At 42.1% G+C, this 23,213-nt stretch overlaps 1 protein-coding gene across 2 annotated transcripts in view; it reads right to left on the reverse strand.

The window, feature by feature from the left end:
* Positions 1–5,911: 5,911 nt before the first annotated feature.
* LOC147028293 (uncharacterized) overlaps positions 5,912–23,213 on the reverse strand; it is a 70,848-nt gene continuing 53,546 nt past the window's right edge. The window contains exons 5-8 of one of the 2 annotated variants that reach the window (XM_085878566.1): positions 8,654–8,808; positions 7,597–8,454; positions 6,222–7,202; positions 5,912–6,136 (exon numbers count right to left, since the gene is read on the reverse strand). In XM_085878566.1, the coding sequence (XP_085734692.1) occupies positions 8,199–8,454; positions 8,654–8,808 (411 nt within the window). In that variant the 3' untranslated portion in view covers positions 5,912–6,136; positions 6,222–7,202; positions 7,597–8,198. Of the gene's footprint in view, positions 6,137–6,221; positions 8,455–8,653; positions 8,809–23,213 lie in introns of both variants that reach the window. The other variant, XM_085878565.1, reaches the window with a different exon arrangement.

A 23,213-nucleotide genomic window follows, 5' to 3' on the forward strand; every position in this document is an offset into this window, starting at 1 on the left:
AAGGCGATCAGTAAATGGTTTAAGAGCTCATGCATGCAATCCAATGAAATGGTTGATATGGAACAGTTGGCCAGGTCGTCGCTGCATATCATATAGGATCCCTTTAACTTTAAATCCAGTCTTCACTGTGCACACAGCAGTTAATTAAATCGAATGAATTCGTTCAATGAATGACTTTAACCACAAAAGAGTTGCAGCTTCATGGAGAACAACCCTGACGACATCGCAAAGTTCAATTGCCCGTGAAATAAACATTACAGATAATCCACCATCTGCCTGCTCATCTGTGTATGTGTCACGTGGTACATTTGTTCGGGGTCCACGCAAACGTCATCACTTTTTTTTTAAATGTCCATTTTTCACCATATTTGCTTTGATTCCCTGCAGAGCATCTCACAAAATCTCTGAAAATATAGACACAGATCTGTCAGACGCAATAGAAAGCAGCCCCTGTTGGGGACATGGCGTGAGGTGGTGCAGTGAATATATTGAATCATAAAGCTCAATGAAACTGGTTAATTTTTGCCACTTTCCTAAATTTTTTGTTCACTCAATATAATTATCCAAACAGGAGAAAAAGATAAGTTTAATGATTTGGAAATTTCACATTTTCCTGTGTATCGCTTGAGGAGCGAACATAGCCTTGCTTGCTTAAAGTAAATAGGTATATTGGCTTAGTTCTTCGACTTTATTTCTTTAAATTTCAGATTTCACAACAGATTTCAACACTTATTTCGTCCGGACGGTATCCGATCCTCAAAACCGAAATAATATTTTGATGCTATACTATAATTAGGCTGTGAGAGTAGATCGTGGAAAATCGTATCATGTAATGCATGAAATCACTCCAAGCTGCAAATGTGAAAACTAGAATACTGACAAAAGCGATGTACACGGTGATTCGTACCTATGATGAACAGGTATTCGAGAATATGAGTGAGGAAGGTGAAAGAAAAATCTTTATCGTCAAGAAATCGTTGCGGGCTGTTCCAAATCTAGGGATGGTTGAGCAGGCCAAAAAACATGGCATCTTCAGACCACAGCAAGGTTACCCAGGAAACGTGTTTATACCCCAGAGTGAGGTGGCCGAAGATCGCCTAATGAAGGATATGATTTTAAAAGGTCGTTAATTAATTTTCTTCAAAAGGGGTGTTTAAAACACACACACACACACACACACACACACACACACACACACACACACACACACACACACACACACACACACACACACACACACACACACACACACACACACACACAGTTGTATGAGCATTTAACATTTACTTTGCTGTTCTCACACAAATCTGAATATCTCTCAAAATATTCGTTTGAAGATTGAGTATCTCACCGAGCAGGTCGTTTTCTAACCCTCATGGGTCGTGCTGGACTTGCAACCATTTCATTCCTTTCATTTACCCCGCAACAAAAGGCGAAGGAGGTTTTGTTTTCACCTCTTTTTGTCTGTTTGGTTGTTACATGCAAAATCGAAGATTTTTCAAGTAATTTGGTTCGTCGATATTGTTATTCTGTCTTTTTATTTATTGCCTTCAGGTCACAATTTTAAGCCAATCATCACGAAGCTTCATCACTTGATGGAGGTTGTCATGAGGATGAAGCCTAATGTTTTTGAGGTCAAAAGGTCAAAAGGTCAAAAACTTTGGTGAGATTTCTAAAATCTTCAATTTTCATTGATCGACTTAAAATTTGAAGAGGATTTATATTTCAGGTCAGTTAATTCAACCAACCATTTATTTTTGAGGTCAACATGGACAAAAGATCAGCATAGGCCCAAGGTCAATAACTAAGTTGGTATTTCTAAAATCAGCAATTTTCATCTGATTGACTTCAAACTTGAAGAAGATATATATTTCAGGTCAATGAATTCAAAATGTGAATTATTTTTGAAGTCACCATGGACCAAAAGTTCAGCATAAGCAAAGGTCAACAACTTGGGTGAGATTTCTAAAATCCTCAATTCTTTCTTTCTAAATTCCTAAATCGGTTCTTCTGACCACGTCCTTGTCAAAGTGGACATCTCTCTGGCGATTATCAGAGAACCACCTCAACGCCGTCGAGTCTGGCATTTCACTCAAGCTGACTGGCAGGATCTCCAAGCAGTCATCAAACTTGCAGATTGGTCTCCTATCGCTACTTTCTCCAACATCAACTCATCCTGGGAATTCTTTCAAAGAAACTTGCTCTCCCTCATGCACAGATTTATCCCCTCTCGTGTTCAGTTGTCCTACCCTTCCTCCAGCCCTTGGTTCACTGATGCTTGTGGCGAGGCAGTTTTCCTGAAACAACTTGCCTTTGCCTCATGGAAAGCAAACCCAACTGAGGGTAATCTCAGTTCCTTCCATAAAGCTTGGAACAAGTGTGTATCTTCCCTCAGGAGAGCCAGAAAACATCATCTTTGAAAGCTCAAGTCCAAACTTTCAAACCTCTCTCCCTCCTCAAAAATCGTGGTGGCGTCTAATCAAATCTGTTTGTGGTGTATGTTCCCCCTCCATCCCCTCCCTTACTTCAAATGGCCGCGCTGCTGACACCACACGTGAAAAGGCTGAATGCCTAAACTCGGTGTTTGCAGCTAAATCTTGTGTCCAAAACCCATCGCTTTCTTGACCCATCTTACCCAGTCGAACTCAACTGTCCCTCGACTCTGTGTCCTTTTCTCCTGACAAGGTGGAGAGCTTGCTGTCAAACCTCAACTCAGATTCTGCAACCAGTCCAGACGGCATCAGCCCACGTTTCCTAAAAACCTGCTCTTCAGCTCTTGCTCACCCTCAGTCTGTTTTATTCACCCTCTCATTTACCCAACGTCATCTGCCATCTGCTTGGAAATCAGTAAACATTCCTGCCCTGCATAAAAATGTGCACAAACAGATCCCTGCAACTACAGACCAATCAGCCTTCTGCCAATCATCAGCAACGTTATGGAATCCATCATCACTTCAGACATTAAATCCTTCCTCTTCTCCAATGGCTTGATTTCCAATCATCAATTTGGTTTCAGACCAGGTCACCCGACCCTGGATATACTGCTTCGCTCTCCCAACAATGGATGGAGGTCTTCAATGCCAGACATGAAATCAGAACCATATCCCTCGACATATCACATGCATTTGACATGGTCTGGCACCCTGCCCTGCTCACCAAACTCTCTTCTTATGGTATCCAAGGCCATCTGCACTCTTGGCTCACAGACTTCCTCTCCTATCGCAGACAACGTGTGGCCCTAAATGGAGTTCTTTCATCACCTCTTCCTGTCCAGGCTGGAGTTCCTCAAGGTAGCATTCTGGGCCCTGTTCTTTTTCTGGTTTTCATCAATAATCTCACTGACTCTCTGGAAAATCCTCTTTATCTGTTTGCTTTTGACTCCGCCCTCTGCCATACCATCTGTAATCCTTCAGACCGGCATGCAGCATCTTCTTCGCTCACTGCAGATGTGGGTAAAAATCACAAACTGGTCCAACGCGTGGAACATGTCTTTCAATACGGAGAAATCTCACTATGTCTCTCTGAAAGGACCATTTAGAACCCCCCCCCCCATCCACTTTCTCAACAATCCTCTGGAAGAAGTCCTTTCTTTCAAGCTTCTGGGTCTCACTATCTGTCATAATCTTTCTTGGGAAAGCCACATTTCAAACCTGGACTCCAAAGCCAGTTGCCGACTGGGAATCCTCCGTCGTGCAAAGTCCTTCCTCGGCCCACCTGAGCTCCTGATCATCAACAAAGCTTTCATCCGCAGCCTGATAGAGTACTGCTCTCCCCTCTCGGCTGGTGTGCTGCCTCCCTCCTTTTTCGGCTTCACGCTGTGGAAACCAAGACATTTCGGATCAATGGCATCTCCCACGATGAGGCTGAGTCTTTGGGCCTCTCACTCCCTCAACGAAGGCTTGTCCGTGGTCTTTCTCTCTTCTTCCGTCTCCTCTCCAGCCTCGCCTGTTCACCTTCACTCTTTCATTCCTATTTTTCCCTGCCTTTGGAATAAACTTCACTCTGTTCAATCCAATTCTTCCCTCCAGGCCTTCAAAACAGATGTTCACCACCACCTCTTATCACCCCCCATCCAAATCCTCGATATTTTCTACCCCCGATAATCCACCAAAGCCCACCTCCTTCAAATTCCCTGCTTTCCTTCCTGAAAGTCCCTATAATATCCATATTTTATTCCCCATGTTCCCTGCCCCCATTCCTGTCCCTTACACAGATCCCCTAATGTCTCTGTTCCCCACTGTTTTGTCTCTCCCACTCCCATTTCTCTTGTCTCATTCCCCCCCTTGCTTGGTGTTGTCTGTTCGCTCTCATACGAACCTCGACAAGGTATACAATTTTTTTAACCCATCACACCCCAAACCCAAACCCTACCCTCACATTAAAAACCAAACCATAATTTCCCCAAATCCAACCTCACATTAAAACCCAAACAACAACCTTCATACCCCAAACGCAAAACCTCATACCCCAAACCCAAACCCTAACCTTCACACCTAAAACCCAAACCCTCACCTTCATATCCCAAACCCAAACCCAACTCTAATCCCAAGATCATTAATCATTTTTACACAATTTTAAAAATAGAAAGAAGCTCAAATGAGCGAAGATCCTCGGACTCTTAATGATGACGTCATAAAAACGAATATGACGTCATTGTGATGTATCAGGTTTGCGATAAATTATCTGTACTAAAGCCCGGCTTGATTGCTGCAAAAAAATTCAGCTTGCCGAATTTCGGAGATAATGGTATAGGTGATTTCCATTAGCAGCGATACTATGACGTCTACTTTTTTTCTCGGAAGAATTTTCAAAATCGGAGATGCTTACTGCCCGCGCGTGGGTTTTCTGTATATACATGGCAAGTTTCACGAAGATCCGATGAAAACTCTGGGTTGTGAAACAAAAAATATCAAAAAATAGGAATAACGTCATAAAAATTGATATGACGTCATAGTGATGCATCATATGTGCGGTAATTCATCTGTGCTAATGCCCTGTTCGATTCCCACAAACAAAATTCAAAAAGCTTGCCTGGTTTCTGAGATAATTTTTTCGGCGATTTCCATTAGCGGAGATATTTTGACGTCATAACTTTTTTTCTCAGAGGAATTTTCAAAATCGGAGATGGTTACTGTCTGCGCAGGGTATTTTACATATATATGCCAAGTTCCAGGAAGTTTCGATGAAACCTGTAGGCTGTGAAACAAACAAGCTCAAATGAGCTAAGATCTTCGTTCTCTTAATGATGACGTCATAAAAACGAATATGACGTCATTTTGATGTATCAGGTTTGCGATAAATTAATTATCTGTGATAATGCCCGGCTTGATTTCAGCAAACAAAATTCAAACAGCTTGCCTAGTTTCGGAGATAATGGTATAGGCGATTTCCATTGGAGGTGATATTATGACGTCAACTTTTTTTCCTCAGAAGAATTTCCAAAATCGTAGATGGTAACTGTCTGCGTGTGGGCTTTCTGCATTTACATGGCAAGTTTCACGAAGATCCGATGAAAACTCTGGGTTGCGAAACAAAAAATAGGAATGACTACATAAAAATTGATATGACGTCATCGTGATGCATCATACGTGTGGTATTTCATCTCTGCTAATGCCTGTTCGATTCTCGCAAACAGAATTGAAAAAGCTTGCCTAGTTTCGGAGATAATTTTTTAGGCGATTTCCATTAGCGGAGATATTTTGACGTCATAACTTTTTTTTTTTGGAGGAATTTTCAAAATTGGAGATGGTTACTGTCTGCGCAGGGTATTTTTACATATATACGCCAAGTTTCAGGAAGTTTCCATGAAAACTGTAGGCTGTGAAACAAAAAAGTCCACAAGAAGAAGATGAAGAACAACAACATGAGTCAGACGTGGAGATCCTCCATGAGGATCTTAAAACTCAACGAATTATGATTTTTAAAACAGTTTAATATTTTTTTTGAGCAGTTCAATAATAATACAAAGTCAATACAGTTTTTCAACTCAACAAAGTTTTGGGTTTTTTCTTCCAGTCAGTCTTCATCTGAAGAATGAAGTTTCAGTTGTTTCAAGTTTGAAGAAGTGGAAAGGAAGAGATATATTGTAAATTTGTCTCAGGAAATCTCAGGTCTTCCCAGCACTTTCTTGAAATTGCTGAAAAAGAATAAATAAATACATTACATGTCTAATATCGAATTAAATAATATATAACCATTAATTTTTAATGAACTGAACCTACCACTCATCAAGCACCATCCAACCAAGAATGACAAGGATAGATTGGTTTGGAACTCCAAAGGTCTCCAAGATAGAACTCATTTTTCGAGTCTGGAAGGTCGGTCTCATATTTTGCGCCCTCAAGGTAGAACTCTTTTCCTGATTTTCCCGAATTTCATGGCTAATCAAGGTAGAATTGATATGCTGGGTCAAGGCAGAACTCGTTTTCTGGGTCTCTGCACACACATCAGCTGAAGGAAGTGAAAACCACTGTATATCACCGCATTCATAATGTTCATCATGATAATGCCTTCTTACACAATCCTGGAAACACTTTATTCTCTGCATCTTAGTTCAATTTCCCTTCCCTTTTCCCTTAAATTACACATCTTCACTTTCCTCATCACAAAGTCCCACTGGATATTATTTAACGTTTTTCAAACAATTAATTTCAATGCAGTAAAAGTTTCTCATTGAAAAAAACTGAACTTATGACTCATCGGTAAAGGCGACGTTTCGGGAAGAATCCACTCGCCTTGGTCACGGCGGATGAGGAAATGAGGAAGAAGCTGGAAAACTGCCACGTGACATCCAACCTGCTTCAATTCAATCACCAACATTTATCGATTTAATGAATAAATTTAATTGCATCGATTTTTTTTTTTTTACAAACCTTCATCGATTAAATTAAATTTTAATGATCATGCAGTTGCACACAATTAATTATTTACGGATACATTAACATTCATGTCAGACTTTCACCAACTTTATGATCTGTTTGGTTCTTGTCTGGCTAAGAGTACAGCAAAACATTCGTTTGTTGCAAACGCTTCTGAGACACAGACAGAAAGGGATATGATGGGGGTGAAGAACATGCAGTTTAAACAAAGTTTGGAATAATTTGTAATGTAAGGCAAGAATCTTCGCAACTTACGTTCCAACCGGTAAGATGGTTTCATTTGAGGGGGTGGAGGAGAGCAAACGAGCACCTCTTATGAGGGGTCTTCGGAAAAAAAACAATAAAAATATAAAAGATTAAATAAATTTATATCTTCATGAGTTTGATAACTTGTTCAGGAAAGGGCACAGAAGGGAATGCACTGATGGAACAGGTAACGACGAAAAGGTGAATAATCCAGTCGAGAGAAGTTAAACTTCTTGTGATTTAACCTGCATAGTGATGACTATGTCAATAAGTTACCTTCCTACGAAAGTTATAATTACTATTATCTCCACAATTAAGAACAGTCTTCTTCATCGAAGGAAGTATGAACAGCAATGTCGATAAAAGAACAACTGCCAAAATGAAGTTCAGCGAAACGTCCCGATCTTGAAATTTGCTGCCTTTGCACCCAATGTATTCACCTTAACTGTCCAAGTTATTGAAGAGTGCTTACCTGTTGAAGGTCCTGCATGCGGTATGACCTGTCAACACCGTGATGTTTCTGCTGTTGCTGTTGCAGCCACTCAGTTACATGTTGCTTGTGTTGCTGTTTCAGCCTGTGATCACAATGAGGGTTCTGCTTTTCCTGCAGCCCCTCAACACCGTGCTGCTTCTGTTATTGCTGTTGCTCCTTTCGACCCTGTTTACCCGTAAGACCTTTAGACCCCACACGACCCTTTAAACTCCTATGTATCTTTTGACCTCTTTGACATTTATACTTGCAGATCCTTCAGACCCGTTGAGACCACATAGATCCATTTTGATCCCTTTTTTTTGAAAGAGCCGTATGACCTTTACACCGATTGAACTGCTTCGACCACTTCAGAACCCTTTACACACAAACATCAAAAGTCTTTTTGCAACCCAGACGACTCTTTTCAGCAGGTGATGTGCAAACTCGTTCCTCCAAGGGGGTGGTAAACTGTGCTGGTGACCTTTTCTGATCGAAAACTACTTGGAAAAACTACAACTGAAATGAAATCAGATTCCTGGAAGTTTTACAACACAAAATAGAGCCTCTCCCCCTCCTACGCTGTGAACCTGGTGTTCCTGTCCTCAATTAAAATAGTCATCGGAACAAATACATTCATCGTCCCCATCCTCACAATGACATCCGTCATCGTCATCGTCACAATCACATCCATCATCATCGTCGCAATCACATTCGTAGTCTCCATCGTCGCAATCACATTCGTCGTCATCGTCGCAATCACATCCGTCGTCTTCTGAATCAAATCTGTCATCATCAGCATCTTCCACATCTTTATCCTCCCCATCAGTCTCATCTTCTCCATCAAGTTTCTTGTCCTTTCTGTGAACACACAAGAAAAACCAGAACTTCGTTTGAGAGAACATTTCTCTGTGTAGCACAAATATATCAATCAGAGCACCACCAGATATATAAACTCCAAAAACAACATATTCATCAGTAGAGAGGTCCATCGGGATCATAGTTTGCTGTTCTTAATTTGAAGATCAATAATAAAATGAGGACTTGTGAAGAGCTTTACCGGAACCGTTTGTTCATCCATAAATAAATCGCACAAAGCGAGTTGATGATAAGTATCACCATGGAGATGATCCCTACAGCAAATTCAAATCTCCCCCAAAACGACACGAGTTGTCCAACATCCATCGGACCGAAGATGGAACCTTCCTCAAAGATCTGTGGACACGGATATAACAAGTTGAAAAATTAATGTTACTTCAATGAAAACAGGAATCAATTTCCTTCATAACAATCCTTAAATAGGATCCTTTCAAACTGAAGTTGAAACACGAAGTTCTGACCACGGGCCCAGCAAACGGATCAAACATTCTAGAACAGGTGTCGTTTCCTTGTAATAAGATGTAAGAGAACATTTGTTCACATCATAATCAAACCGTCACAATTTCTTGAATATCACAATCTGCTCCGTTCCTATAACTTCCTTTTCATTCTCATCAATGGGATCTTTAAACCTTTATCCTCCGTCCATCAGGGACGGTCTTTCTCTTCGTTTCCCACTTACCTGGTAAGACTTCCTTATGGACCAGACTGCAGGACGCACTTGCAGGTGCGACGGAAGCATATCCTCTTGAAATTCTTTGAAAAAACTCAAGAGCACAACAAGGTACCACCACATCGTAGCAGCGAATGTGGCAGAATGGACGAAATGTTCAAAAAGGTGAACACACAATGCATCAACGACGAAGGTCTTTGTGACGCTGCAAGCATTGTTGTCATGGTAACCCCATTGCATTCCAAACGAACCCATTTCAGTTTTCATTGTATCATCATCCCATGTATTATGTGTAATTATATCATGGTTTGTAATATTTGTGTACATGTTGGCCTGAAAGTCGTTTTACCCCTCACCAGTAAAGCATTCATTCTTAAACTCTTGAAATACAGGTTTTATTATGCAGTACTGTACTTTTTATATAAAAGAAACACTTTGTGTATTTGTATGTACTCCATCAGTATGGAGATGATCAACATCAATATCTTGAATGCATCCACATTATAATGTTCAGCACTGTTTGCATTCTCAATCAAATGCTGTCCAATAGCAGATGCACACGATGTTGGGATTGATGCTGGGACCTTCCTTCAAGCCCGTACCGGCTGTATTCGCGGACCAATAGTGTTTTTCCTGATGGACAAAGGGACGTGATGTTTGATTCTGTCAGTTGGAATCTGGGCAGTTCTGCCTCCATACCAAGCATCACACCGGCACTTGAACTCATAAATAATGTATCTATAATTCCAACAATCTGTGTGCGTGTGTGTCTGTCTGTCTGTCTGTCTGTGACCGCCGTTTCTCGACGACTGCCGGTCCGATCGGATTGAAACTTGCCAGGAATATTGCCAGGGCCCCGCAGATGTGCCTTTTCGAGGTTTGATATCCATCGGACAAGCGGTTCCCAAGTTACGGCCATTTATCTGTCGACCAATGACAAGGCACGGTGCTATGACGTCACGAATGACGTCACAATTAATGTTTTTTTTTAGTTTTCTTTGCACGATCGACGGTCCGATCTGACTGAAACTTGCCAGGAATATTGCCGGGGCCCCGCGGATGTGCTTTTCGAGGTTTGATATTAATCGGACGAGCGGTTCCCAAGTTACGGCCATTTATGTCGACCAATGACAGGACAACACAATTCTTCTTCGTTTGATATGACGTCACAATTGACGCTGGGGACCTGAGTATGTTTCCCAAGTTATGGCCATTTATGATACGGTTGGTCCAATCTAATTGAAATAATGCCCCAATCCAGTCGTCGTTTACGCACCTACGGGCCCGTACTTGTATTGCTAAATTTTAAGGCAGGCAGAACATCCTTCTTAACTGCAGGAATCAGATGTCGAGAGGTGAAAATCACTCTTGGACAAACAGCGAGATACATGTTTGAGATGCATCTTTTGATTTGTTCCACATATCTTTGCGTTCAAGAGATGCATTCAAATATTGAGGAGAGGACGAAGTACATCACATCTCTGAATACCAGAAGTCGCATTTATCTATTCCATGGACCCTGTCTTGTGTCGGCAAACAGACTTTGTCCACTCTCTTTGCTCATTTGTGCAAAGAAGAAGAAGAACACGAACTCGTCTCACGATCACAGATGTTGATGAAGAGGATTCTGAAACAGCCTCAGGGGCTCTGGCTCAGACTCGGCAACCTCCAACTGGAGAGCTGAACACTGAACTAAAAGCCTTGTGGTTTTCTTTTAGTCTGTTGTATGGTAATATCCTTCAAATGTGTCAACTGATTAACTTTCTTTTTTAATTTCTGCACAATAAAACCTCTCTATTAAAAGAGATTAAGAACAAATGTTTATGTCTTGTGGGGTTTGTAAGGGAAAGACTCAAAAAGGGTGTGGATGGGGCAATTAAAGGGGTGAGGCCAGCATTGGGATTGAGTTTAGAAATTGAGCTGTTAATGCTAAAATTGTGGTTTCCATTATGTTGGAGTTCAAGTCAATACCACCCATCATTTCACTGATGGGAATACCAAAGGGGGAGGGAGAAAAATAGGGGGGAAGAGGGAGAGAGAGAGAAGAAGAGAGAAGACGAGAGGGAAAGAGAGGGAAGGAGAGGGAAGGAGAGGGAAGGAGAGGGAAGGAGAGGGAAGGAGAGGGAAGGAGAGGGAAGGAGAGGGAAGGAGAGGGAAGGAGAGGGAAGGAGAGGGAAGGAGAGGGAAGGAGAGGGAAGGAGAGGGAAGGAGAGGGAAGGAGAGGGAAGGAGAGGGAAGGAGAGGGAAGGAGAGGGAAGGAGAGAGGGAAGGAGAGGGAAGGAGAGGGAAGGAGAGGGAAGGAGAGGGAAGGAGAGGGAAGGAGAGGGAAGGAGAGGGAAGGAGAGGGAAGGAGAGGGAAGGAGAGGGAAGGAGAGGGAAGGAGAGGGAAGGAGAGGGAAGGAGAGGGAAGGAGAGGGAAGGAGAGGGAAGGAGAGGGAAGGAGAGGGAAGGAGAGGGAAGGAGAGGGAAGGAGAGGGAAGGAGAGGGAAGGAGAGGGAAGGAGAGGGAAGGAGAGGGAAGGAGAGGGAAGGAGAGGGAAGGAGAGGGAAGGAGAGGGAAGGAGAGGGAAGGAGAGGGAAGGAGAGGGAAGGAGAGGGAAGGAGAGGGAAGGAGAGGGAAGGAGAGGGAAGGAGAGGGAAGGAGAGGGAAGGAGAGGGAAGGAGAGGGAAGGAGAGGGAAGGAGAGGGAAGGAGAGGGAAGGAGAGGGAAGGAGAGAGAAGGAGAGAGAAGGAGAGAGAAGGAGAGAGAAGGAGAGAGAAGGAGAGAGAAGGAGAGAGAAGGAGAGAGAAGGAGAGAGAAGGAGAGAGAAGGAGAGAAGGAGAGAGAGAAGGAGAGAGAGAAGGAGAGAGAGAAGGAGAGAGAGAAGGAGAGAGAGAGAGAGAGAGAGAGAGAGAGAGAGAGAGAGAGAGAGAGAGAGAGAGAGAGAGAGAGAGAGAGAGAGAGAGAGAGAGAGAGAGAGAGAGAGAGAGAGAGAGAGAAAGAGAGAGAAAGACAGAGAAAGAGAGAGAAAGACAGAGAAAGACAGAGAAAGGAGGGAGGAGGGAGGAGGGATGGGGAAGGGAAGACAGTGTGAGGTGAGAGGAAGGGAAGGCAGATGTGTGGTGGAGCAATAATTACCACCCAGAAGCGTCCAGAGAGAAAAGAAAATCCAGCCGTGTCTGGAGCCAAGCTGAGAGAGACAAATACTAACTCAAACACCCCCTCCCCCCCTGCAAATCCCCTCATATCCTGAATTTTTTTTCATGCGATGAACAATATTTAGTACATCAAGGGTGATGAAGTTTGTGGCGAAGTTTGTGGGGAAGTTTGATTGAAATTCCAAATGTAATTTTGGAGAACACAGCAAATACCATTTTTTGGTGGGGTGAACCCCCCCCCCCCCCCGTACACTCCCTTAACGAGCGCAGATTTCGATGCAGACAATAAGCTGTCACATCACGGGTGAAGAATGTTGTCAAGTTTTATCAAAATTGTGTGTGCAGTTTCCGAGGAGCGCGGAAATACCTATTTTGGAGGGGTCAAACCCCCCACCCAACCAACTACCCCCAACCAACCCCCCACTCACCCCAACCACGCAACCAACCCCCCAACAACGCAACCCCCCACCCAACCAACCCCCCCAACCAACCCCCCCCATTCACAATCGATTTAAACCATGCCAACACCGAGTCTGGCATAATTAAACCATTCAAAACTACGGTTTGCTTGAAGGGGTACCCCATGAACCGAGCTATAAATAGTAGATAGGATTTTACGATATACCCCATTCCAGATTACACCAACAACACAGAAGGATCGTAAACCAGCAGATTTATTCATTTCGAGAAAGGAAGCCATTTTACCTCTTTATATTCACACAACTGACTATAAAACCTTAATCCACACATCTCAGTAAAGCCCAACTTATAAATAATTTAATGATTTTATCCGATTTGGTGAGGTTGCAAATTTAACGTTCATTTACCTCAGACAACACAAATAACCACGAGAGAAATTTAACAACAAAAAAAAATTCTCCAATTTTCATCATCTTTCGATCCAACGTGTTACCATGACTCCCAAAAACCATATTCCTATGTGGAATAAAATTCTCAGTTTATAGATTAAAATGAATGTGACAATACGCGTGCACGCATGTGTGGCACACCGTCCCGAAAGCTCTCATTCAAGGAGCTTTGTTAAATAATCTTCCTATTGTAATGGAATTTGTTTTCGCCAAATGTTAAGCAACACTTCCGATCATACAAAATGTCATCAAGGGGAGGGGGGGGGGAATATATACAGGCAATCCTCGGGTTACGACGGTCTCGACGTACGACGTTTTGTGGTTACAATGCATCTCCCATAAATTATCTAACATTTATTTAAATAGAATTTAAGAAAAATCAAGATAAAAAAAGAAATAAAAATTGAGGATAAAAATTCCTCCACAAAGTTAAAACACACAAAATAGTTAAAAAAAAAAATAAACACCCAATTGGCGGTATCCATTCACTCAAACAAGCACAATCGACAAGGGAAGAAGAAAAGATAAATATACCCATCAGAGATGGGGAATCCCCCGCCATTGAAATCAATGTTGACGCCAGGCCAGCCGGACGGACGGACAGCCGGAAGGACGACCCGGGTAAGAACAATATCCCCCTGCCGCCACGTGGCGGGGGATAAAAAAAAACTACACTTGATCTTAGCCAAAAGGCCGAGAAGCTATAACTTTACAAGGTTTTTAAACCTCCTTTTGAACGAGAAACACGTCTATGTTTGAACGGCACCAATTCGCGCGAAAACGAAAATTCACTCGAAATGGCCGCCCGTTCGGTGCCTCCGTTGGAGCTAGGATTCTCCTTTGATGTTCTGCTCTTAAACAATCCTGATGTGATTTTATTTATCTTGGGAGAAATATTGGATTTACTGTGTGAAGAACAACGTAGCGAGTACGACGCGTAGTACGAACAACAACAAGTAGCGAGTACGAACGATGGAGAGAGTACAACGAACAACGGAGCGAGTACGACGCGATGACGTGATTCCCTCCGAGCGTCAGAACCGCGCACTGTGCGTAAAATGCCGTCATTCCGGATCGAGGAGTGTTCCGAATTACGCGGAAAATCGCGTTACGACGCGTCGTAGGAACGGAACTCCATCGTAAGTCGAGGACCCCCTGTATATATATATATATATATATATATATATATATATATATATATATATATATATATATATATATATATATATATATATATATATATATATATATATATATACACTCCACGACTTTTAATCCAGTTCGAAAGAGCACACGGAGCATTAGACAAATAAACAATACTTAAAAAATGAACCAATGTCACCCCCAGGGTGACCAGTATCTTGCCAAAATGTGAACATGAGTGACTTATTTAAGGTCACACTGAGGTGAACAGAACTGCTATCCACGAGGAGCTACTCCTTGAGGAATATCTGCCTACGAGAGATTCTGATGATAATCGTTTTATAGAGTGACCATGAACAATACATGTTTGCCTCATAACATTACCCAATGACGTCATAATGGCTAAAGCTTGACATATCCAGAAAACACTCATCGAGAACTTCAATCTAAGGTACTACAGGATATGGTTCCTAAAACTTGAAAATTTGACTTTGGGGTCAAATATGTTCGACCTCAGGCGCTAACCCTGAAGGTCAAGGTCGATCACAAACAAACACTAATAAACTGAGCGCTAAGCCATTTACTACATTCCCACAAAGTTTGGAGATTATTCAATGAAAATTACTCAAAAAGAAGGGTTTCATCAAACTCCATAATTGACTTCAAAGTAATCTTGACATTTGACCTTGACTTTGACCATTAAGTGCACTGAAAAGTATTCCAAAAAGACAACCATATATGAACCCACAATAGTTTCCAATGATAACTTTGCTATACAGAGTGACCTAAACAAGAGTTTCTGATGTGAACTAAATCAATGCAAAATACATGAAAAATGCAGTTTTTCGTCATGATATCGTCAAATGACGTCACATCGTCAAAATAGTTGTATGTTTAGAAAGCCCTCATTAAGGGCTTTAATTTGAGGTACTAGTCGATATGGTAACTGAAACTTGAAAATTTGACCTTAGGGTTAAAAAAAGAATGACCTTTCAGTTGACCTTGAAGGTCAAGGCGGATTAACATCAAAAAATAATCAGCTGAGCGCTATACCACACCCTATATATATCCATCAAGGTTAGAGATCCTTCGATCAACGTTACTTAAAAATTAAGGGTTTCGTCGACCTTGATTATTGACCTTTTTATGACCTTGACCTTTATATTTTCGTACGGTTAATTGTATCTCTCCAGGACCGTTGTACATGAAATATCAAGAGATTTTGATGAGAACTGAGGAAATAAAATTTTCATGAAAAATCCGTTTTTTCGTCATGACGTCATCAAATGACGTCATAGCGTCAAACTTTTGACAGATCTGGAAAGCACTTATCAAGCGCTTTCATATGAGATATTACTCGATATGGTATCTAAGATTTCAAAATTTGACCTTGGGGTCAAAAACTTTCGACCTCCAGCGCTAACCATGAAGGTCAATGCCGATCACCACCAAAAATTAATCAGCTGAGCGCCAGACCATGAACTATATTCCCATGAAGTTTGAAGAAGATCCGATCAAAATTACTCAAAAAATAAGGGTTTCGTCGACTCCCCTGATTTGCGACAAAGTGACCCTGACCTTTGACCTTGACAATTTTATGCGCTGAAAGGGACCTCCATAGGACTCTGATATGCGAAGTTAGAAAAGTTTCCAATGATAACTGTGCTCTGCAGAGTGATCGATACGTGATTACAGACAAACAAACAAAAAACAAACAAACAAAAAAAAAAGTTGACTAACATATCTTGCAAAAACTTCGTTTTGGCAAGAAAATAATGCTTCGTGGCGAATTTTTTTTTTTAAAAATCGATATAAAATGCCATCCATTAAAAATCCAAACTGAATCTTTTGACTTAACATGTTAGTTACGCGATAAAATTCACAATTTGTTTGAGAAAATTAATCGACAGATTTATTGAGGTAAAACAGTTGCAGCCGAGCACAAAAATAGCCATGTCACTGCAGACGCATTATATTAAATGTAAAAACTCGACAACCACTTGGACTACAAACTTCAGATTTACCTGATACTCAAACAATCCGCTCTGGACAAGGTAACACCTGTTTGTGCCAAGGGTTATCGAACTATAATTCCAAAGATAAGAGGAGCTCAAACACAAGTGTCTTCACCACCAAGGAAATATAATTCAATATGGCGAAGGTGGAAAATGAAGGGACCACGTGATCACATCGCTTACATCACACGCATCGTCTCAAAGCTTCCATGTCTCGTCAGCACATTTTATAAATTTCACTCGACGAGGACCGGTGTTAATTGTTGCGATAATTTAAATATAATACATGATAAACTCTCGTGGTTAAAACCTCAAAAAATAATAATCCGAACTTACACATATACCTCAAACGGAAGGAGCATAACGCCTTCTTCACCCACGCTACAAATTGTGATAACTACATTTTTTTATACAATAATTATAAAAGATTACACTTCTTTTGAAATAACTTTATCCCCACAGCAAAATAAATAAACATCTGCCGTGCAGGTGAAACAGTGAGTGCAGTCTCCAAGCCGCTAAAACATCCCCCCCCCCTTTCTCTCCCTATACGAATATGTGCCCCCTGGAGGTAATTAGTGGGTAGCGACCTCACCTTTCACCTCTTTACCTTTAACTATTAAAAAACAGGTTGTTCCATGAGCAAACGATTCGCTATCGCTTGCTGAGCTAATCGTTCCATATCAACCGCTTTGCAAGCCGCTTCTTGGCAAACAGCGCAAGTAATCAAAAGTGTTGGTGAAGGAAAGCGATCTGATTGAAGACACAACGTGTCCACTTATGTTAGAAAAATGGCCATTGGATTCAACCCACTGTACTGGACCACATCCTACCGCACCACACCACACCACACGGGGTGGTCAAGGAGATGGAGGGTGGGGTTTGTGGTGTTTGAGAAGGAGGTGCTATGTTGTGTTTGAGGGTGTGTGTGGTGTGCATTGTGTGAACGGACTGCCGACTCTGAGTTGATTGTTTGTCTGATAAACTGTGACTGTCTGTCTGACTGTGAATGTGACCGTTTCTCTGACGGATTGTGACTGTCTGTCAGATGGAATGTGACGGTCTGACATAATTTGACTGTCTGATGGAGTGTGGCTGCCCAGTTGATGGAGTGTGGCTGTCTGATGGAGTGTGATTGTCTATCTCTCTGTCTGTCTGATGGATGGTGACCCTAACCCAAACTACCCCCACCCTACAATTATTTTACCCTCCCCAATCTTCAACAACCTCTTCCGAACCTCCAGCTCTCTCTCCCCCAACCTTCAACTCTATTCTCCACCACCCAACTGTCTCCCCCACCACCTAACAATCCCGCTTTACCCTCTGCAACGATGCTGTCCACATTTATTACTTTGTGTTTAACTTATTTAAACACCAATTCAATTGCTACCGACTATGTATTCAGGAAAAAGGGCGAACTGCTTTACATAATAAATAGATTGAATGCAGAGTGTTGCTGCGTCCATAACTCATCAATCCCGCGTAGTAGAAAGATGTATTGGGGTGGGGGGGGGGCTTAAATTAGTCGAGGGAGTACCGGTTTACCCCGTGGACCCACGTGACATTTCCTGCACATTTCTTGCTTTGCGTTCAGATAATTTAAACGCCAATTCAATTGATTCCGACAATGTCCCAAGGAAGAAGGTCTAACGGCAAACGTAATATATATATATATATATATATATATATATATATATATATATATATATATATATATATATATATATATATATATATATATATATATATATATATATATATTGAACACTTCGTGTAACTGTTTGCAACTCGTCAGTCCCACGTTCTGTCGAAGCAGGGCAGTATTTGTATCAATATTAAATAATGTTTTCTCTGGTACCACTTATCCTATCGAAGTGAAACTTGGCAACTATCATCCACCGCAATGTCTGCATATATGGTAAAAATTATGATTTCACAAGTCACATGGTTTGGCCTCCATCTTGGATAGAAAAACGCACCTTCTCAGATCAACATGAAACTTAAAAAGCATGATCCACCACCCCATTAGAGAGAGAATTTAAATTTATCTTGCAATAGGTCACATGGTACCGCAGCCACATTGGATTGAAAATTAATAACTTTAAAAGTCTTCTTCTCTGAAATGGCGGAACAGATCAGGGTAAAACTTTGCGACTATGATTTAAGTATCATGTTGTATCAAAGGCGGACGTCTGGGTACCCGGTCATCACTGCCAGCAGTTATAAAGTGGCAGTTCTAGTTATTATTAGTATAATTATTATTATTAATATTATTATTATTATTACCCCATGCACGCAAAGCGAAAAGCTGGGTGAAGCAATTGGTTCATGTCTGTCCATCTGTCTGTCTGTCCACAAACGTCAGTTTATGATCAAGGAACAACTTAATTTAAATAGAATATCATATTTTGAACACGAATCGGAATTGGAAAACAAACCTGCCGTTTAGCAGTACTATGTCTCTGCATTCATCTCGATCACGCATGTGAAGAGGAATGAGAAAATTATTTTTACTCTGCCTGTCTGGGAGTCAAACAGAATTGAAAACCATTCCAAACAGGAATCTTACTGTTTTTAAGGACATCAGAAAGGACACAAACAACAGGCATGAATAACTCATGTAATGTGTTGGATAGGTTGGTGTAAATAGCTGCCACTGCATCAACAGCGGTAAAACGAAGGTAAATTTCAGAATTAATTAATTCATATGACTTTTACAATCTTAATTTTACTTTCATTGAATTACATGCTTGATCACTGAAAACACAAATCGCCTTTTAAATACTTCCAAGAACATTCAAAAAGAAGTTTTGCAGTACTGTCGGACCCTGCTATTTTGTGGATTTGCAGACCCCATGTATTTGCAGGTCATAAAGTGTGACCTGCTTCAACATTCGCGCTTCACGTATTTGTGGTTTTTAATATTTTCTTTATCTTTTTTTTTTACACTTCAGGAATGGTCTCCCATATCCACTTGGGAAATTGGAAATCAGCCAATATCACAGCGTTACATTAAAAAAGATGCAAAAACAGATCCCCTTAACTATAGCCCAATTATCTTACTGTACTTCCAATCATCAGCAAGGTCATGGAATCCATCATCAGAGTTGACATAAAATTATTCCTTTTCTCCAACAGCCTCATCTCAGATCAATTAAAATTCATACCTGGTCACTCTACCTTGGACATGCTGCTTCTACTCTCCAATCAATGGATGGAGGCCATCAATATCAGACATGAGATCAGGGCAGTCTCTCTGGACATTTCTCGAACTTTTGATAGTTTGGAGAGCAATGTGGGATATACGCCATTAGCCATGACTGGAAAAGGGGCTAGAACACGAGTTTTGTTCCACTGATCGGGGGGACACTTGGTTTTTGCGGATTCTGATAGCTATTAACCTTACAAAATGGGGGGGGGGGCAAAGTTCTCCACGGAGATTCCTGCAGTATTTTTTTCTCGCCATCCGAAATTCGGGTAATTCGAGCCCAAATGATCATTTTGGTGTCTGAAGGCAAATTCAGCTGCCAATATCCACAGACATTGACATCACTCATGCCTAAGATTTTCAGAACACGTTATCATTGGTATAGTGAACATATTCCAGAGAGTTCTCCAAACTGCTTCACCTGGTTTCTTCTCGGGGATCTTCCAAACATGGCGATTTCGTTAAAATGTGTCAGTTTGAAGTGTCTGGGAACCAACTTTGGAAGTCGACATCTAATGATCTGAAATGCGCACATACTCCAAACTACCTAGAGTAGTTGTCATCTGTATTGTGAACGCATTGCAGAGAGTTCTGAAGGCTGCTTCATCAAGTTTCTTCTTGGGGGTCTTCCAAAAATGGCGAAATTCGTTAAAATGGATCATTTTTCTGGTATATTGTGGACAAAAAATTTCGTTCAATAATTGCCTTTGACATCACGAGCGCTCAAAACTAGGTAATACGCAATGGTAGTACAACAGAAAGAACACATAAGATAAATTAATATAGATTAAAACCGATATAAAAACTTTTATTAAAGGTAAGAAGGAATCCCGATACACTCACTCGGTACCATTAGACAATGTCATGTGAACATGGTGTTATCTGCAGCCAACAAACATCAATTATACAACGCAAAACTAAGTTAACATTTTGTATCCTTCATCCTCATCATAATCCTTCTGGTCATCATTACAATTAATATCGCCATCATCATCATCATCATCATCATCATCATCATCGCAATCACGAAGATTGGTTGCATGGCTGACATTTTCACAGTCTGAACATTTACACAAATCTGAACATGGCACTTTTGCCTTTTTGCATGAACACCTCGAACTTGAGCACTTCGATACTTTGCAAGCACATTGTGTGACTTTCAAAAGAATGTCTGGGCCGGTTTGATGGTCATCCACTTTATGACTAATTTCCCATCAGCAATCTCCCACCCATGGCCTACAGGTGAAGGGACACCAATAGACTGCGCAAGGGATCTCCTATGAATTGCCGCTTGGTAATTGGCCCTCAAGGTATGCATATGTAATGCATCCTTGGTTGGCGGAAGGCTTTGACCAGATGTTGAGGAGACGCAATGCATTTTGTATCGTGCCTCATTGACGTCATCTAGTTTTGGCTGCCCGTAAAGATGACATACGACGGATTCCAGGGATTTGAGGCAAACTTCATCTCGATCGAAACCTCGTCCCAGTTCAATGAAAGACCGTGTGTAGTCGTCACGATCAAACATAATAGTGAACGCTTTCTGCTTGCCTTTTCCATAGAAAGCGCTAGTGGAATCGCATCCCGTGAATGCGTGTAAACCTATTAGTGCCTTGCATACATCAGCTCCAAGACAATAGGTCATCTTCTGCAAATCCATAATGCGTGATGTCTCAAACACCTCATTGCCAGTCATGAAGAATCTATTGCAGGACAGATTTTGTTGAAGACAAAGGGAAATTATGCCCACATCCAAGTCGCAGCTCATGATTACAACATCTTCAAATGTTGCACTAGCGTGTTGCGCGTGGAGAAGAAGCCGCATGTCTGCTTCTTCATGGTCACATGACAACTCATCAACAGAACAAATGGTTGTGATGGCATTCCTACTCCTCAGAACGTGACAGTACTCTCCATGTGTAATGTACACATCAACGTCCCTATCGAAGTAGGCACGCAAGTTGATGTCCTTCCATACCGACACGAGGAAAGCAACAAGTGATTCTTTATTCTGACCACTTGACATGAATTTTGACCATTGCTTCGGTGTTTTTTGGTCTTTACCATAAATATTGTGACGTCCACGGGACTTGAACAGTCCCGCCAACGTAGAATGAGCCGAAACGATGGAGGCGGTTTATTTATTTATAACCCAAAGATGGCGGTTCTAATCGCTCCACCGCAAACGGGACGAGGAAGGTGGCATGAGTCGCTTTTCACTGAGTTGATAACGTTTATTCCTCTAACCAGAAATAACAAGACTCGGCAAGAAGAGGGATCCGGGGCGATTCGACGGGATGGTGTGGGATCGGGCGTGGGGAAAACACAGACAATTCCAATGAATATACAAATCTCAAACCCTCTAAGGCACCAGGTACACACACACACACACACACACACACACACACACACACACACACACACACACACACACACACACACACACACACACACACACACACACACAACGTAGCTATTTCTGGTGGTCAGGCTGGACCGTGGTGCAACAGTCCCTGGATTGGCGTCGGACGAGCTGGTGTTGCGCTCGTCAGGGGCAGGAGAAACCGTGGTGCTGTCGACCTCCTGGTCTTGGCCCAAGTCCGCTCACAGCTGCCAAGGAACCAGTTCTGGTGCCAAATTGCGAGCAGGAGAGGGAGGCAGGTCCGCCCGCCGTTCGACCCCGTACTCCGAGCCAGCAGAACCCCAGAGCCAACCAAGGTGAGGCACGAGGCTCAGCAAGGCTACAAGACACGATGAAACCAGGGCCGAATCAGCGCAACAACAAGCACGCTCCCAGCACAACAACCTCCACCCCAAAAAACGATCTTTCTCTACCGATCTTCTTCCTCTTCCTTTTCGACCCCGAACAGAACCTTTTTATCCTCCCGTCCTCGTCACTTCCAATCGAGCCGTTTTATTGGCCCTCCGCCGTCGCCTTCCGCCAATCGTGATCACGGGGCGGAGCCATCCGGAGCACTGTCCTGTGACGTCACGGCAAGCCTCCAGAGAATACTAAAAGGGGTTTACGCAGACACACTGACCCTATCCCGTATCCCTATCTAATTACGTGACAATTATCATTTCCCCCTTGAAGAAATGGACATTTACTAGACAACTTATCACCACTGAATTGCTACTTATTACATCGAGATCCTGGTACACTCGAACAGCATGGCATACCTAATTAAACATCCTAATTACCCTTTGAATGCATACCCCCCCTCAAACGTAACAATATGTATGGTCTGGCTGCCACTGACCGCTCTCCTATCCCTTTCTTCATTTTTTACGCTTATATCAGGGTAGCGATCGACAACAAAATCTAGGTGCGCACAATTCGTTTTCCTGGCAAATTTTGTTAAGGCAGAGAAAATGGCATCAGCCAGCCCTCCAAAAGTAGCTGGGATAGGCTTAATGGACCGCATCAGGGGACCCCCATCAACAATGATCGCTGCGTGATTGCTGATGCCACTTTACAGGTAGTCAATGCACTTTTCCTCGACCATTGTCAGGAGCTTTGACTTAACATTTTTTGCCAAGGACCCGTCAGTACTGGCAAGAGGTCGTGAGACAGGTGCCAGGGAATGAGTCAGAATGTCACGGAGATTGATACTCCGAGACTGACCGATGGCAAGAAGTCACGAGAATACATTTCTCTCATTTTTCACAATGACTTCTTGACCACTGGTTGTTTTT

The sequence above is a fragment of the Eptatretus burgeri genome, chromosome 4, assembly GCF_056783735.1.
Source record: "Eptatretus burgeri isolate ZD-2024b chromosome 4, Ebu_testis_v1, whole genome shotgun sequence".
In the NCBI taxonomy this organism is placed as follows: domain Eukaryota; kingdom Metazoa; phylum Chordata; class Myxini; order Myxiniformes; family Myxinidae; genus Eptatretus; species Eptatretus burgeri.